This window comes from Leuresthes tenuis, unplaced genomic scaffold, assembly GCF_036924035.1.
Source record: "Leuresthes tenuis unplaced genomic scaffold, fLeuTen1.0.hap1 SCAF_1, whole genome shotgun sequence".
Taxonomy (NCBI): domain Eukaryota; kingdom Metazoa; phylum Chordata; class Actinopteri; order Atheriniformes; family Atherinopsidae; genus Leuresthes; species Leuresthes tenuis.
This window is the reverse complement of record NW_027325355.1, coordinates 14,507,304-14,526,404: the sequence shown is the minus strand read 5'-3', so window position 1 is coordinate 14,526,404 and position 19,101 is coordinate 14,507,304. Positions and strand designations below refer to the sequence as shown.

General features: G+C 42.4%; 1 protein-coding gene across 1 annotated transcript in view; it reads right to left on the bottom strand.

Annotated features, from left to right (window-relative positions):
- Positions 1–2,091: 2,091 nt before the first annotated feature.
- LOC140292710 (receptor tyrosine-protein kinase erbB-4-like) overlaps positions 2,092–19,101 on the bottom strand; it is a 287,439-nt gene continuing 270,429 nt past the window's right edge. Inside the window, exons 22-27 of the mRNA XM_072379491.1 lie at positions 15,038–15,113; positions 14,744–14,890; positions 9,021–9,118; positions 8,700–8,870; positions 6,796–7,081; positions 2,092–5,958 (exon numbers count right to left, since the gene is read on the bottom strand). Of these exons, the coding sequence (XP_072235592.1) occupies positions 5,120–5,958; positions 6,796–7,081; positions 8,700–8,870; positions 9,021–9,118; positions 14,744–14,890; positions 15,038–15,113 (1,617 nt within the window). The 3' untranslated portion in view covers positions 2,092–5,119. The remainder of the gene's footprint in view (positions 5,959–6,795; positions 7,082–8,699; positions 8,871–9,020; positions 9,119–14,743; positions 14,891–15,037; positions 15,114–19,101) is intronic.

Below are 19,101 nucleotides of genomic sequence, written 5' to 3'. Positions count from 1 at the left end.
TGGCTATGTCCTTGCACCGATATCTCCTTTTGTCTACATGGCAATGGCAGATCTAGCTAAGCTAGCTAAGCTAGCTCTGGTGCTAACCTTGCTAACAGGACTTTTCACACGTTTGCACATAAATGTCCAGTTCCCCTCCGTATGAACGACACTGCAACATGAAACAAAACTTCAACAACACAGGACCCAACACCAGTGTTGTCTGGACCAGATTTGGCAAAGAATTTAGCTCAAGAATTGTGAGAGTGTTTTCCTATGATCAAAACTTAGCCTTAGGCCTGGTCCACACAAACATGTGAAAACGCAAAAATATAACAGCGAATACCTCAAGGTCACGTGCCACAAGTCTCTGGGTTTCTATGCCAACGCTGCCAAGTAATAAAGATGAACTTTGAGTGACCCAAAACTGCATTAGCATGTGGATCAAAGACCATACAAAGAGCTGTGCCTTTTTTGAAAATAACCCATGTGGACAAGACTCTCAGGACCGATGTTGCTGTGGCATGAGCCACACGGGAGCAAATAGGGTAGGTATCACAGCCCAACACCAAGGCAAAATTTGTTTAACATATTAGGAGTCAGTGGACGGGAAAGTATAACTATATCCACAAAAACACATTTTTGATATTTAAGGAGATGTAACCAAGGCATCTGGATGACATAACAATGATGGGGACTGGTGGATCTTAAGGTTCAGGTGCGTCTTTCTGCCTTCTATCAATGGAATCCAGAGATAAGTTAACTAAAAACACAGGGCTGAGTGCCTTAGATGCTCTACGCTTCACACCACTTCTTAAATAGTCTCAGTGTAATCTATTAGTGATTCAAACATGTTTTTTCCTCGGTCCGCAGAATAATTTGAGGAGGACGGAACTGAGGTATATGTTCTCCTTTTTCTTTTTTTTTTTATTACCCACATCATCCTTTTATCTCCCTTAAAACCCAGATTTGGCAGTTGCTTCCATCGTTCAGAATAAACAAGCTCAAATGTGCCATAAATATTTAACGCTGATATTAAATGCTGTCTCTATTTCATAGAATTAGAGCTCTAAAAGGGACTACAAAATACTCCTTAATCTATTAATCATGATATCATCAAAGCGGCATTATAAATACTGTTTGAAGCAAACAAAAAAAAACAAAACACGGAAATGAGGACATTCTTGAAGCTGGTCAGCACCACCTCAAATGTGTTCTTGTCTTGAACTCTTGGCAGCAGTATGTTCCTCAGACCTCTGCGAAAGCTCTTGCCTTCTGAAGTGTTAAACATCCAGATATATACCAGTTTTTAGTAAGGAAGGCTGGAAATACTCTCTCTACCCGCGCCTTTGATCAAAGTGCTCCATAGGGAGGAAAGACATATACAGCTTTATATGTGCATAGACAAACACTTTCCGACACGCTTGAATACATGATATAAATAAACAAAACAAGAAAACAGCTCAGACGGGGCTCTCCCCGCAGCAGAATGATGAAAAGCTGTTGGAACAATGATACAGCAATATCTATGATCAACAAATAAAGACCAATAAATGTCAGCCTCGTTAAAGGTTCAGGGAACATATAGATGCGATTCCAAGGAGATATTGCAACTGGACCTTTGAGATAAACCAACATTACATACGTTTTGACTTCCAAACTAGTTTTTGCACACCTGCGGGTTGCTCTGTATGGCTTGTCGGGAAGAAAGAATGGCTGTAAAACCAGTGCTTCTAGCAGCATGGCACGGCAGTTTGCCTGCAGGGGCATCAGAAGTGAAGGCTGCAAATATTCTTTCGGAGGGTAAAGGGTGTTGAGCACTCTATTTTTAATCTCTCTAGTACTTTTGACGATGTCCCTCTGGGCAAAGAAGTCAAGTCAGACTCTACTTGTGCTAATTCAAATTCTGTGTCTGTGAAAGTACAAAGGAACAAGTTACACCAGCTAAGAAAAAGCAATGACCGGACTCGATATTTGGTACATTTATCAATGTGATTAACTACACTTTTTACTGGAGGTGCTGATCAACCCAAAAACTTTGTGAACGCAGTCTAGTGCCTTTTTGTTATCCTAATTGTTGCGTGCATTTAAAACACACGACTTTGCTCAGGATTGCTCAGATTTTCGGTGTGCGAACTGCCCAACTTTGATTGAATTGATTTTTCTTTTTTTTTTTTTCTAAATAAGTTACGGCAAAGTTTGAAATACAGTGTGACGACGTCATATAAAAAGTAAGCCAACCGATGTCAGTTACATGACTGCCCATCAACCAATCAATATCGAACACAGGGAACAGATGGACCACATGAGGGATGACAGTGGCTGGCGTTGTAAAGTTATTAAGAATGCCTACATACAGTTATTAGATAACAAAACCAAATTTAAACATAAAATTCATGCAATGTAACAACAGATCTTGGTTTTTGCTATGAATCTTCAGGTAAGAAAAGGTCACGAGTCAGCAAAAGGACTCCGACTGGAGTTGGTGAAACATTGGGGTCAAATGCTGATGTAGTCTCTCGTGCTTAAAGTTACTGCAAACCTCTTCTGGACTCAGCCTTTCCTTAACATCAGACATACGATGATGATGCTTCCACAAAACCATAAGATAAAAGATTCATAAAAGTAGCTGCTATGGTCAGCTACTGGTTGGTAGAGAAACGCTACCGTTCAGTATCAAAGACTTTCCGTCATTATGTTGATTGAAACACAGTCTGTGCATTATTCCATCTCTCTCAAAATATGTGATCAAGAAATTAATGTAGTGTTTTACCAATTGTACCATCTGCTACTTCAAAAACGTTTTTATTTTTATTTTTTCGTCAGTAACAGTCACCGACAGTCAGAGCAGCCAAAGAGAAAATGGTTGCACTGCTGGAACTAACTTTCAGTTCAAAGTCAGTATAATGACAAAAAGAATGACAATGTAGTCTGGTCATTACGTGTAAAATGAAAATATAAAAAAGATGACCCAGCTGAAGATGTTAGGTGATACTCAAAATGTTTAGCCGTCATTCTATAAAATTGCCGAATGAGGCTCAAATGATGCACAAAAGCTTGCACCTCATCTAAATCAGAGTTTTGTTTTCGTCTGAATGAGCCGAGCTCTTATCAGCATCTTTTAAAAGTCCGTTTTCTTATATATAAGATATTTCGGGCTAAAATGACAGATAATTGCTTATTGCTACATCCAAACAGCCTCTGTGTTTATGAGGTTTATCAAACCTTCAAAAATGAAGCGATGTGGTTGTTTGGAAAAAAAACTAATTTTATGTCCTATTCATGGAAATGTGTGTGTTCTCTCGTGTCAAGCCGCCTCTCTATTTCAGATATATCAGAGAATAGCCCAGTTTTTTCGAATAAACTTCCTGCTTTAACCAAAAAATTCGAAGTTCTCCGAAGGGCTGTGAATCTTCCATCCACCAAGGCAGAACCGAGGCTGGAAGTTGAGATTGCAAAAAGACTTATCAAGCTGCCAAGCCTGCAATTTTAACCTATAAATGACCACTAATAACTTGTGAAATTGAAATTTCATTGTAATGGCTGTAAGAGTATAGATGAGGTGGAAATGGAAATTCAGGAATGAACAACTGCACCAATTTCCTGCGATATCGAATCTTGTTCAGATACGTCACCGCTCTCCAAAAAATGTATTTGAGATCAAAAACACAATTGATTTTATTTATTTTTTTCCTCATTTGGTGCCGATGGGACACTCAATGAGTTTTTGATCCAAGCTTGATTTGTCTTCTGCTTAAGAGCAACCATAGACTAAAAGCTTTGTCGAGTCTACTGCTGGTTAACAGAGATACTGAACGTCTTTAGCTATTGAGCCCACTGTCGCCGATTACTTTCTTTTTTCTTTAAAAAGATATCCCGACGGGGTCAAGCTGACTTCATAATATGTGAACATACACACCCACACTCATCCCAATCGCGCTGACATAAAACACCCACATAAAAAGATGTCTGCTTTACTGTGCTCTGCTGGTGCTGCCTTCTTCAATCCTTGAGGTCTTCATTAGTCGGCTTGTATGAACCCTCCCTCAGCTCTCTGTAGTCATTTCTTCTCTCCCTTCTTTTAAGCTCTGCTGCTTAATGGATGATCTTGACACTCTATTTAGCTGTATACAGCAATTTCCATAATGATATTTACTCATTAGTTAGAGTCATGGTCTAAATGGGAAAACCAGTGTATAAAAGTCGAACGTTCAGCACCAAATCCAGTGCTTATTAAAGATGAATAGTGTATTTTTCATGTTACACCCTTTCCCCTGGAAAAGCTGTTTTTGATCAGCCTTTCCAAGTAGACAGAAGTCAGGCAAAAATAACAAGACTTTAGTTGCCCTGCATCTTTTCAGGCAATGTACCAAGTCCGTGGTGGAACTACAAATGCCACAGAAGAGAACGCTGTAGTTCTGGCCATCACAGTATCGTAGTTACAGTAGAAGGATGAAATGGATTTCACATGTCTGATGAAAAGAATTTAAGAATAAATGGAAGAATCCTACAGGTTAAAAAAGATAAATGAATACGATGGATGAGTGCTCCATCCAGTGACTGAACATAAACTTGGTCTTTTTTTTCCTCCATAATTACCATTTTTCACCTCACTCCAAGATCATTTGCAAAGCCAGACATCTAACAAACTGAATTTGTTATATCGGTTTGCTCATTTACATAAACCCTCTGCAGAATATTGCTCATCCTCAGACTTCTATGCTGGAGAACAAGACAAAAAAAAAAAAAAAGGTGAAAGTATTTGTTCCTCTCTGACACTGAAGTTGCTGGCAGTGAGTTCAGGTTCCCAAAGATGAATCCAATGTGTTTGAGAGTTGTGTGCCTGCCTTGGTGCGACAACATGACTCAGAGCGTTCACAGCTGTGTTCTCTGTTCTCCGCCCAAAACTGCCATAAACTCCACGCTCTCGGGGAGTCTCTATCTACAGAACAGAAATGGACCGGACTGGACATAGTGAAGGTGTCTGAGTTGGTTCTGCTTGTCCACCTCTCTTGGATGTTGCTACAGCAGATGGCGCATTTTCTGGAACGAGAGTGGGTGGCTTTGGTCGCCGCCTCTGATGGTGGAACCAAGGAGAATGTCAGGGTTGTTGAGGGGTGGAGTAAGATTGGGGAACAATCTAGACCACAGTGTTTCGCTGCCTGTAAGGTGGAGGTGGCAAGACAGTGCCAGATTTCAGGGCAAACTCAGACATGTATTCAGGGTTTTCAGCTACCGCCGGTCGTATGTGTCCGTTCTGTTTGTAGAAGAGCTTGGCGTTGGTGGAGCCTCCCTGGGCTGCGTCTGGGGCCATCTGGATAGATGATTTGGGAGGCAAGCTGTGCTGCCAGTATTCAGGATTGTCAAAGGTTACCTTCAGCTTCTTCCCGCTGGCTTTACCTGATGTGTGCCCTCCGTGCTTCAGCATGCTCGCAGGGTGTGTGATGGCGTGGCTCTGGTAGGCCGGCAAACTGCCATGCCCGATGGTGGCTGAGGTGGACAGGGCACCTGATTGGCTCACCTGGACTTGAGCAGTAGTTCCTGTTTGGGTCTGAGATAGGGAGCCGCCACCTGGATTGCCAGGTTGTCCTGCAGGTTTAATGCTGTGGTGGGCGTGGAGGATGTGAGTCGCTGGACCGTGGAGGCAGGGCACACCAGACGGAGATGGCTGGGCTGTGGGGAGGGGGAAGTGAGGCAGGCTGGTCTGGATGGTAAGTGGGAGGTGGGAGACTGGGGTTGAAGCCGAGATGGAAGAAGGAGGGTGGATGGGTAATGGCAGACCGTTTCTCCTCAGGACTTCCAGGCCTAACTCAGCGGGGCTGTGGAAGGTGTTGAGGTAGAGGGGCTCGTTGATGTACTCATCCTCTCCTTTTGGCTGGCTGTTGGGTGTGCTGTGGTAGCCCGGGTTGTCCAAGGCATGGACTTCACCGTTTTTACGTCGTGAGACAAAGGGGTTCTCCTCAATTGGATTCAGATACTCTGCAGCAAAGGTCAGAGAAGGAAAAAGGGTAGGGATTAGAGGAAAGAAGCGCAAAGGAGTCTATGACAGACAATCAGAAGGAAAATCAACAGAAATCAAATCAAATCAATAGCAGAGTAAACAAAGTGAATGGAAATTGAAAGAGAGTAAGAGAAAGAGATCATTGGCTAATGAGGAGATGAGATGGTAATGGTGATAATGGCAGCCACTGAGGACCAGATGGGCAACGTGCCAGCAGTTCTTTGGCAGTGGAAGCTCCATCTGCCTCGGGTGAAAGCGCCAGCAAATGACCCCTCTTCACTGCTTCCAAGCGCTATAATGGTGGGGTGTGAAACCTATTGATTTTTGCCCACTCTTCAGCTCCTTGACATTGCATCAGATGCACTTTGCTGCAGGCTTTGTTATATTTGGAGCTGCTCACAAATCAAAGATGGTTGCGCAGGAGCTGGGCTGATGGACTGAAATATGATCAAAGGCAAAACATGACTCTGGAGTAGCAGCTGGCATAAACTGCTGTCGATGGAAACTCAGCAGGAATATTAATCAATGGGAGCGAAATGAAACGAACACGCAAAACGACAGGCAGACAATACTACAAAAGACTGCATTTACTGTGTGGATGAGCAAAGACGAGACAGAACAGACGGTACAAGAGACGAGGATGAGCTTGTTTTGAATAAAGTTTTTGCTTCTAGACGGTGTTGCGTCTGTGTTTGTCAATAAAAATGAATGCAGACTTTTCAACTGGACTTATTTTCCCACTATAATAAAGGCTTTTTAGGTGTGTTCTGCAAAATAATCTAACTTATCTTGACTGTTTTGTGTTCTTAGACTACCTGAGGAGCTCTTGTCCTTCATTGGTGTCATGTAGCCGTCCTCATCAGTGTCCCCTCTGGACGCTTTCTCCCCCAGGAAGATGGTAGGGTCAGCGCTGTACCGCTGGGCTCCGCTGTCTTCCCCTCCAGCTTGGCTCAGGCTCTTCTTATGCAGGCTTCCGTTACAGCGCTGGTTCTCCAGGGCTGGAACCGGGCCACCTGTGGCTTCCTGGTTCACAGAGGCTTGGGCGCCTGCGAGGGCTCCTTCCACTGGGTTTGGACCACCATCTCGATAGCCAAACTGGTTCTGTGGCAAAGGACGGTTGAGGATAAGACAAAGTTTTTGTTAATCTATGCCCTCTCTGCCTTTTTGAAGTAAAATTCTCAGGTAAAGTTTTGCTGGTCTAGTCATCTGTCTTAAGAGACTCTGAGAGGCAGTCAGGCGAATCTATGATTCAAACAGCTGAGCCTCAAAAAAGAACGAAAATCCCCACAAGAAAACACAAAACATGACATGTGAACCAAAGGCTTCTCGTGGTGCTGTGCTGACTTGCCGTGGGCTATATAATCCAGGCCAGCTCTTTTGCAGCCTTGCCAACTGCTAGCGCTAAAGCAGCAATTACAGGAAGCGGAGCAAAAAAAAAAAAAAAACACAACAGGAAAAGAAAAAAAGAAAAAGGAAACATCCCGGGGTTATATCTCTCCACCTACTCCTACAGTCCAACCTCTATTGCAATCAGCCTCCCCCTCCTCCAACTTCTCACTTCATCCCTTCTTCAAAGCAAGTCATTATCTGCTCCTCTTTTCAAGTATGAGCGTGAGAGCGAGTCAACACAGATAACTGTCTCTATCGGACTGCAGTGGTGGACCCACAGCCTGAATAACTAAATGGCCAGTTGCTTTTAACAATGAGTTCCCTCCTGGCCTGAGCATTAGGGGAAACTTATCTGCATAATCAAAACGCTGATGGGATTTCTTTGCCCTAAACAAGCCAAACCTCAGGTGGATTACGCTTTTTTTTTGTTTTTGCGGGGGGAGACGTCGAACAGGAAGGGGTAAATTTGTACAAGACACAAAGCAATGGTCCAGCAGCACAGGGTGGACGCTGCAGAGCAAACAGCCTGCACTCATTGTCCATTAGGCTCAAGCCTTTTAAAAGAGCATCTGTTATTTGCTTACAAAGCGCTAAGTATTGAAACTTGGGGCCTGCGGAGCAAGCACATAAAGAGTCCAGCTTTATTCCATTAGCAAAAGAAAATCATCTGTGTAGTGAAAGTTCTTCACAACCTCGAGCACTTCAAAGAGACAGCGATCTGGGCCGTTTAAGACAAGAAGAAGGGAAGAATTGAGTCAAATCAATACAACTACAAGGTCTTTTGAAGGTGATCTAAAAAGTTGTTCTATCAAAATGCTTCAGTTTAAGGTATTTGTTTGCCATTTCCTGTTTATTTTCAAATATACTGACTGTTGTGAACAGTTTAGTTTAGTCCTCCGCACCTCTTGGGTGTGATTTACTGTGTTTATGCCAATTGCTTTTTCCTTCATGGTGTTTTTGTCAACATGGGTATGGAAAATAAGTTGCAAGACAACTACCCACAAGGCTTACAGGTTCTCTGATTAACATCTTGTGCAAGACACTCCAGAACACTCTCAGATGTTCTTTGTCCAGACACTGGACCTACTTAATATTAGGCAGGTGGTCATAATGTTATGCCTTATTGATGGAAGACAATGTTTTGAATCCACAGTCAATTTTTGGTTATGAAACACCATCATTTGTCTTAAAGAGCTCCTCTCGTTCCTGAATTAATCTTACTTCACAGTTAATTGTGAGACCAGGCTGGAGGACGGGTGATGTTTGGATGTTTCATCTTAAAAAATCTGGAGTCAAAACATCTTTGTGTATCTAGAAAACAGCGTCTTACTCTGTTGGAGTCAACTCGAGGCCTGGTTGTGCACGACGGAGGCGCCACATTGAAACCTCGAGGCACCAGATACTCCTCAGCATCCATCAAGTCATCAAGGTCCTCTTCATCCAGCAGGCTCTGGAAGAACTTGCTGTCATTGGGGCTGGGCAGCTTCATGCGGTCGTCTCCCTGAATCATAATTCATATTTGTTTAATCCAGAAGGCGGTATTTCAGACAACTACATCAGACTATGTTTGGCTGCCTTGGCATGCGACTAGCTGCACAGAGAAGTCTCATTAAAGAGTGCCCTGGCAGACAGCCTGTTGAGGAGGACACACCTGGATGACCAGGTATCGCTGTGGGTCTCGCGCCATTCTGCAGAACTCAGCAGCTAACTCCTTGAACTTTGGCCTGCTGTCTGCATCAATCATCCAGCCTGAGGAACAGAACAGAGAGGGATGTAGGAAAGGAAGGTGGAAAAGAGAAAAATAGTTAAATATACAGAGGTTTAATGGCCTGAAAGAAGAGATTTTTCCTCACTCTCTGCCACCTTTAGTTTAACCTTCTTCAGAATTCTTTGCTATTTTCTCAAAATATCCTCTGTTGCACTTGCCGTTCATTACGTGTCATTCATCCCCACAATCGCTACTCTTGTGTGCGTGGATACGTAGAGAAAAACGAAGAAAGAATGAGAAAGCAACACAATGAAAACACTCATTGCACTTGTATGCTCTCAAGTAAGAGCGCGAGTTCTTCAAATCACCCAATAAAATTCCTTTAATTTGATCCTTTTCAATGTTAACCTGCATTTATCCAAAGAAAGCTGCATGAACGACAATGGTATTCATTTTTTTTTTTCAAGTTTTATGCGCTTTCCTCAGGGGCAACTTTGAGATAGTTCTAAAGGAGAAGTAAAGTGTTTTTCTTTTCAGTCCCGAGCCTACGCTCCTCTCCCTCGGGCTGCAAACCCCGAAAGGTAAATTGAAACAGCGGGTGGCGTCTCGGCTCAGATTAGACTAACTCAGCTGCTGGTTTCAGTGTCTACGTCTCTATTACAGATTTTACAACACTGATGGATAAAGCGGGGTCTGTAGTAAATCTCATGGGGGGGGGCAAAGACTGTAATTGTTTTTCTTCACTTTATTATATCAGTTATATATCACTGGCTTAATGCTTTCCCTGTTGACAGTACTTTCATTCTAAAGCTAGCCTAATTTAAATAAACCCTCACGGTTTCTTTTGTCATTCCTCCTGCCTGACTTTGTTCTGTTCATCTCATTTCCACTTGTAGCGCCCCATGCAGGCCCATTACCCAAATGAGGTGCAATTACTCCGGCAATCAAACTCCATTTCATCTTTATTGGGGCGGCGCTGAGGCGGCGGGGCACGCAGTGTGACGGCACACCAAATCACAAACAACGGCTCTCAGTCAACATGTAATTACAATTCATGTGGCTGTTTGCCGAGCTTCCCTCTGGCTTCTGAATGGACAGCGTGACCTGCCGGCTCTTTCTGGCTCAGCGTTCAAACCTGTTTCGGTTTTCATTTGATCATTTAGTGTCCGTCTGACCTCAATCCTCCATTTAGTTTGCAAATATTGCTGAAGGTGTATATAGTATTATGATACCGTGTAAAAGTTTGCTTCCAAAGAGGAAGGTTTTTCTTTGGAAATTGGCTGCCCCCCCACTAATTTCCAGTCCTGCCCTTTTACCTGACTTTTTTGTTTGTCAAGCTACTTAAACACTAGTCCATGAATCATTCAAGCATAAGAAAGGCACCTGACTCAAGGGATGGACCCGTGCTGTGGTTGTTGTGAACCAGTTTTAAATGGTATCTTTAGGCACTTTGTTGCCAGCAGCCTGTCCCCATTTATTTCGAGGCATCCAATAAAGATGCCACAGAAAACACTGTTTGACTGACGCAAAATAGTATTTTGGCTCCAACAAGGTGACTCTCAGAGAGCTATTAGCTGATCACAACATGTTGCCGAGTGTCCAAAAAAAAAAAGAGACGAAACTGGACAAGTGGAGGACAAAATAAGAAGTGGCATCTGATGATGTCCCTAAAAAAAAAATCCAACAAAGACCTGACACAGGACCTAAAGGAGATGCATCTGGACCTTCAGTTGATCTATCCACTATTCACAGAAGCCTCGCCAGAAATGCCATTCTTAGGAAAAGGAAATGGGGAGAAAAGGCTGATCTATGCCAAATGACACAAGAAGTGAACTGAAAATCAGCGGCAACAGGCCTTACGGAGGGATGAATCCTCCCCATAGCCCCGGACCTCGACTTTATTGAAGTGGTGTGGGATCATCTTGACAGAGTACGAAACAAATGGCAGCCGACATCCAAAGAAGAGCTTTGGAAATGCCCTTCAAGAAGCCTGGACAACTATTCCTGACGACAAAAAAAAAAAAAACTTACAAGAAAGACTGTCTAAGAGGGGTTCAGGCTGTGCTGATGGATAAAGGTGGTCGTATCTTGAATTACTGCAATTGGAGAATTTGTGATATTTCAAAGAGAAAAGCATACCCACACTTTTAGCAAAGTAAGGGAACCCCTTAACATCAGCATGTATAATATCATCGCCCAGACACGTCTTGACAGATCTGCATAGCACATAAAAATTATCTTTCTCCTCCAGGGTGAAAGAAAGAATAAGTTGGCGTTATTATTAGGCTAAAACGCTGCAGGGCTTTCAGGGCTTGCTTCAGTGCTGTCAAAAGGCATTGGAATCTATTAGATATGATGACATTTTAGTAGGATCACCGTCTTTATCATGGGAATATGTTTTGATTTAAAGCTCTGAGCAGGATTACATTATTTTCTTTCAACACATTTGGCATTTAAGCCCTCTGCAGAGTGAATCCCAATGAGTGCTACAGGTTTAAATTCATAGGGCTCCAAGAGGCCAGGGTTAAGAGCTACATTCATTATACAGACACAGTAATTGTGCAATAAAAGACTTGATGATTAACAAGAGTCGGAGGCGCATAAGAGGAGTTTATACGCAGTCGTTTTTACGAGATTTTCAGGGAACAGACAACTGAGTGACAGAACAGTCAGTCCACTGTAGGTTAAGACAAGTTGAAGTGATGACCAGACTGGTGTGAGGAAAACAAGCCAAGATGGATTGAGTAGCTGGCACAACTCAATGCCTGTTTTTTGGCATACACGCCTGGACTGTTTCCTGGAAATATGGCAGGGTGGATCCCACGGTAACCCCTCGCGCGGGCATTGTGGGAGGAAGTGGAAGATGAGAGAAAAGGGGGAGAGTTCTGGGAGGGAGAAGAGAGAGTTGATCTCTTTGGGTGTTGTGCACAAGCTGGAGGGAGAGTTTGGGTAAATTGGATAGGAAGAGGGCGTGGTCGTCCAGAGGCTGATGTCAACAAGGATGGGGGCAGAGTCCCTGGTGAGGATTGGGACAAATGATGCAAACCAGCATCTAATCACGGTTTCATGACGTCACAGTTCGATCTTTGCCTGCTCATTATATCTCAACTTCTCTGTCAGCCTTGAAATGAAGCCCTAGAGTTCCGATAACATCTCATCGGGTGAATATTAAAATATGAACTCTTATTAAACTACAACTCATCTGTATCACCTGAAGCTGAGCGTCAGCAGAGGATAAACATGATTTGAAAATGGGGAAAAAAAAAGAGCTCCACAACACTTAATGTTGGAAAAACTATCTTTGTGAATGCGCTTAATGCTGCGACCTGTGGTTTAGGCCTCAGGTACTACCTATATTCACACATTTTTACAAAATACAAATAAAAATACAAATTAATATGAACCAAAAATGAACACTCACATCGAGTAAAGCTATCTACAAGTAGATTCTTTGTTAAAAGTTTGCCGTTTTGCAACTTCAGCCTTAACAAAAAGCAGCAACAGCAGGGTTAAACAAGCCCGACTCTGTAGCCAACACATCTAACATGCTTCTAACAGAAATATTAAATCGCATTTCAAGTTCCTACACGGCATGGAAAGCTGAGAGTTTGTGATTTCCCTGTTTCTGAAAAAGATGGGCCCTCGTGTACAATGCAAAGAGAAACAGTATTTAAGGATTTCAAAATGATTTAAACCCTGTATTAAACTAAAAGTAGTCTTACCACAACGTATCAAACCGAAAGAGGGGGCAACAAAAACTGGATGTTTAACACACAAGTTTGCCACGCAGTAAGACACCGTGCAGGAGAACAACATTTTCTCTCTTAAAAAATCCCTAAGAATTTGTAGATTTCATCACCAACGCAGCATAATATCATTAAAAGACCCGGAGAATCCAGAGAAATCCCTGTTTACAAGAAAACCAATATTGAATTTTGTTGAGGCCCTCGGGCAGCGGTGCTTTAAAAACAGACACGACTCGGTGGTGTAAGACTCGGCTGCTCATTTGTCCGTCCGACACAACACAACATCAACAGAAAACTTGCCTCTTCAACTGTCTCCTGTGATGGTAAATTTTATGTCTCAGGACTGACAGACTCTCCAATCCACATTAACCATTTGTATCACCCAGACATGCTAATTGTTTTAAACTATTTACCTCTTAAAACTCATTGTTTTAACCTCCTGTTTCTTAATTATCATCAAGACTGCATCCTACCCCCCCTGGAGGTGTGGTTACACACCTCAAGAACAAAGCCCCCCTCCTCAGGTATAAATGCTCTGTATTTCTTTTGTTTGTATCTTTTCATACCATTGCCATTGAATGGTGTGGACAGATCTTTTTCCTTGCAACGAAGAATAAAAACTTAGCCGGCCGGCAGAAAAAGTAAGTTTCTCTATTTCATTGCTCATCAGAAGTATTAGGAAGGAAGCGATTGAAAACTTCCATAACACTCCCCAGTAAAGTTTCCAAGAAAATTGGGTGTCGGGATTCCTAACCAGCTGTATTTTTCTCCGATTATGTTGCATCTGTCTCTTGGTGACGATAAATCAGGCCGTATGTCGCTTAGTATACAAGACACGTCTTGGTTCAGGCCATAGTTATCTCCTGCCTCAGCTGCTGCAGTGTTGTCATTGTAGGGCTCTCGGCACGCGCAGAGGAACTCCGACAGGTTGTGCAGAACATGGCACCTCGTCTGGTGTGTGATCAGTCAAAAGGGGAACACGTCACTCCACTTCACACTGACCTTTACTGGCTAACAAGGCAGCCGGAATCAAATTTAGTGCTCGCCTACAGAGGGACTGCAAACTCGGCGCTGAGGTATTTAAACTCCCTCCTACATGTTTATGATCCTCCTCAATCATTGCATTGTTCTAGTTTTGGAATAGCATTTCTATGCACAAAGTAACCCAGACTGTTCTTATTTATGGATCCATGATGGCGATGCTCTCAGTGGGGTTCTTCTCTACCTTCAAGAATCTGGTGACGACTCCTCTCTTCCGAAAACACCTCCTCTTTTGTCCCCTTTTAACACACCGAACCCGCACTCACCCGAAACTTCTGCACCTGCTTTACTTGGATACTTTACTTCATAGATCAGAGTTTCTCACCGGTTCAGAAACACTACGGAAAACAACTGTCGGTGAGCGCAGTCCGTCGCCGTCCCCACCAATGAAGCTAAAACTCCACTTATGCCAAGTTAGTACCACTTCCTCAAGTCTCTGCTACAACAGTTGCTTAGCAACGTACTACTCCCAGCCACAAATCCAGCACATGTAATCCCAACTAATCACTTTTGCACTTTCCCTTGGATTACTCAAGATACAATGTTTTAATTTGTGATCTTTAGAGGTGCCCAAATGCCAGACTTTCTATTAACACCACGCTAATCTGGCCCACTGCTGACACCGGCTGCATATTTCGCAAACGGTTTCTCTGATGTGACTTCAGAGCAAAAGAGTGACGGTGTTATTCAATTTTTAGACCAAAAATAGATGTTCAGATGTTCTATAGAACACACATTAATCCCGTGAAAACCACAATGATCTCTTTTTACTGTAAACGTCAGCCCCTTACATAAGTGCTGTTGAGTACTCCAAGCCTCATAAACATTATATGGTTGGTTAAATGTATGTGGGTTTTTTTTTTATGTGCGTTTTCTCACATTTGACCATGACCATGTAAACGTCGATGGTGCAAATTGGCGGCTGGGGAAGGCGCTCCCCCTTCTCCAAGATGTCGGGGATTTCTCGCGTGGGGATGCCGTCGTACGGTTTCCCTCCGAATGTCATCAGCTCCCAGATGGTCACTCCTGGGTAATGGAGGAAAAAAAAAACAACAACACAGGAAGAGAGAGATGGAGCGGTGAAAATAAGATAAGCGGGCGGACAACAGGATTTCGGGTCAGTGATTTTCTTTCGGGAAACAGTGACGTCTACACGGAGCAGATTTTACTCACCGTAGCTCCACACGTCACTCTGATGGGTGAACTTCCTGTAGTGGATGCACTCCAGAGCCATCCACTTAATAGGCATCTGTGGAGACACATATAGATACATTTAAAATGGAAATTATTAGCATCTGCACATCTGATCAGTCTTGAGCCACCCCTCATATTTCTTTATAATTAGCTTCCAAGTAGCCAGACTTGTAGTCTTATTTGTCTTGGCCTTTCAAAATGTTTCTTTGGACACTGGCTGATTTTTCACTAATTTTCAGACTAATTTTCAAAAATGTCAGCATCAAAAAGGCACCTATGTGTTGTATCCACACATAACACCCAAAGAACTAATGTTAAACAGTTTCTTCGGGCACTTTATGACGAGCAGCAGAGACGCATCATTTGTTCCCATTTCTTTTGTTGACTATGAAACTATGAAAAGGTCTAAAAGTGCATTTCTGCACCAACAAGGTGAGACCTGACGCAAGACCTGAGAGAGGCATCTGGTGGTCATATAAAAAAAACAGCTCATTACAGTTGCACAAACTCCTTTTTCCCTTATTCACTGTAATTCCATTCACACTTGCACAAGCTTCGATAACTCCACAACACATATTTCTGGTTTTCCTGGCAGAAATATGAAGAAATGAGGGGTGACTCAGATTTTTGCGCAGTACCGTTGTTAGCCTCAAATTGCAAAGCATTTTTCCTTTTTGCTCAACAGGATCCCTGTCTGTGAGGTACAAAAGAGCTAACCGTGCTTTCATCCAATTTTTTTTCTTTGTTCAGTATTAGTCATGCCTCGTGATGGATTCTATTCACTTTAGCCTTGGCATAAACAATTGCAAAGGAGCTCTTTATGGTACCAAATTAGATTGTTTTTGCAATTTGTCTCATATCATCTCTGTAGCATGTAAGTTTGGAGCTGGCTGGGTGTAAAACACTGATAACAACGGGTTATTTTAACATTCCTGTCAAGGACAAAGAAACACAAATCCTAACTGCAATGTGGTTCCATTATTGAAGGTAGAAGTGTTCTGAGCTGTACACTGCACAAGTCAATTATGCAGCCTTTGGCGTGTGAACGCACACACGCACAAACATGCACAGGTGTCGGTCATTTCAAACACGGCCCCGCCCCCTTTGCACGAGATACCGACACACAAGCGCACACCCTCGCTCTTTAGGGAAATGAACAGGAAGGGAGGAAATGATATGCTTCAGGTCGGAATGGCACCTCCACTTTCATCTGTGTTGATTTATCTCCCACGGCGCGTCTATTTTTACGGCACACATGTAGATGTGCTGACAACAGCTCTCATTTATCAAGGCATCAGTGAATACCAACATGGAGTCAATCACTCAGAAGGCTGCTTCCAACTCGCCTGAGTTATGAAAATGATTTTTTTTTTTCTTCCTTTTTCGTCAGGAGATAACAGCTCCGAATAAAGATGCAGCGGCTACCTTCGGGCCTCCAGCTGAATAGATGTGGCAATGAACAAGCCAATTTAATAAAGGGAGTTGATCAGAACAATTTGCATAGCAAGTCTCAAGCGGGGAACAGCGAAGGGGCCTCTGATTAATGTAGTCTCCAAACAAAACAAACTGGCTGGAACTGTGGTTGCGTTATTAGTTTGGATGAAGTGTTCACCAGAGTTTGTTTGACCTGAAATTGTTAAGAACTGCAGTGCACTGATAGAAAAACTACTTTTCTTCGTGTTTATATTTTTCTTTTCACAATCAAAGACTTGTCACCTCAGTTATTTACAAAGCAACAAGCATAAAAAAAAATCTATTTCCCCTATGCAGGCTTTCAGTTTTTACAAGGGTCCCCATCCCATATTTAACTGCCTGAAATGAAATAGAAAAACAGCTACACTTCTTCTTTTTCTTCTTCCTCGTCTTTGTTTGATGAGTATCACAACTAATTTCTTGTATCTCTGCCAACGTCCCTCTGCTCAGCCGCCTCTGACTCTCCATCATCACGTCTCACAGTTCAGCCGTTATCATTTTTCTGTTTCTGTTTCACTGAACAAGCAGAAAACAGCTATTTGATTGCTGATTGTAAATACTACCTGTAAAGCTACGTGAAAAGTCATTTCTGCACTGCCGCACAAAGAGATGTCAGGGAAATCGTTATTTGCGTGTTCTTGTGTGCTCGAAGTCGTCTGACAAAAAAAAAAAAAAGAAACATGCATGCAGGTGAATCACAACAAGTGCGCCGGTTTGAATTTTAAATGGAGTGTTCAGACAGAGGGGACAAAGGTGACAGAAAGTTGACACTTTACTGCCACACATACTCACCGGTCTCAATTCTGCTTTTTTCAGTGGGGAAAAATATTGAGCAAAAATGTGCCTATTTGTCTTGACACAATCCAAAGTGAAAACATGTCAGTCCCTAAAGATTAATCGATGATCGATTCAGGATTTCTAGCTTTTGCTTCTGTCATTTCTTCATGCAAATGTGGAGCAAAAGAATAGCAGTCGGAGGTAAAAGGAGGTGAAATCTCCTTATATTGATATTCCATTCACGTCAAAGCATAGAACACAAATCAAATGTTGAAAGTGAGACATTTTATGATGATGTCATGACAAATAGTAGCACATCCTTTATTAATTTAATCTAAAAAAGTTGAGAGGGGGCAGCAAGGCTGGAAAAGAAAGTGGCACTAAAAGGTTGGAGGAACATGTTGCAACGAATTAGGTCAGTGAAAAAAGAGCACCTTAGACCATGGGCGGAGTTAGACAATCTGCAAAAAAGCAATTTATGAATAAGGTTTCTGAAAGTAAAAGACTTTAACTATTCTATCAGCTACAGTACATAATAAGGGACACAGCCGAAAATAAAAAAAAATGGATGCCAGTGATCTCTGAGTCTTCAGGCAACACTGAACCTTAAAAACAGGCTTGATTATGTCATGAAATCAAAGCATGACATAATTCCAGAACACTTCCAGAAACCACTGTCCAGGAACACAGTTCCCCCATGTGATCTAAATATGCAGGCTAAAGCTTTGTCCTGAGAGAAGAAGATATCTGCGACCATGATCCCAAAATGCCACCGTCTTCCACGCACTGAAAACATTTAGCTTCAATCCTATGACAAAGAACTTTTAATTCACAAAGGTACAGCAACTGGTCACCTCAGTTCCCAGATAGAACTCTACATTTCATTTCATTGTGCGTAATAATGGCTATTTGTCATGAAATGAAAAACAAAAACTGGGAAACTTTGGATCCTGCCATTCTTAGCCAAGCAGTTTGAAAATTCCGAATCCAAACCAGTGACCAGAAACAAATTATTTTGATTATTTAAACCTAACCAAACATAAAAGTTGCGAACTCAATTTGCAAACTGAGAAAACACTGGACTGGACTGGAGACAAACTCTGATCTCCTCACTGTTACCTACTATTTGCAATAGAAAGTAGCTAAAGTCTACAAAAAAAAGTTGCTATATGTCACAAGATTACATCATACACATGTTTTGTTGTCTCTGCCTTTCAGTGCAAGTTTCTATTAAAGCTGCCGTCACTCACGATTTTTCTGTTTCTTTGACAAACGGCAAAAAAACCCCCAAAAAATTGTCAGCTCACTGTAACTTTCAAAGCATGTCAAGACTGAAAGCAGCTCTCTGCTGAGATTTTGCCATTTCTTTCCTTTTTAACAGTGTTCACTCACAGAGAGAGAGGACAGAAGTGATAGAATAGCCAAGTTCCCACTTTTTTTTTCTTTTCTGCATTTAAAACATGTGGGCAAGAAAAGACAAATGGAAATGGTCTAAAAGCTTGAGGCGGTCATTGTATGTTTTAAAGAGGACTCAAAGTGCTTACATGGGAATAGAAAAACTTTGCAAAAACTAACTAAATTACTTCAGATATATCTTCCCAGATGTGATATAACATCTCAGATATTTCCAGAGATAATGGTAGGTCCTGTAGAGGAGCTGTCTCCATCTTGCTTTTGTGGATGTCCACTGCAGGTGCTGTTAGTTTTTGCTTCCTCTGGGTTGGTTTCTGGTTAGGAAAACTTCTTCTATCAAATTGCAGCATTTCTCGCAAGTTCAGCCTATACCGCCACCC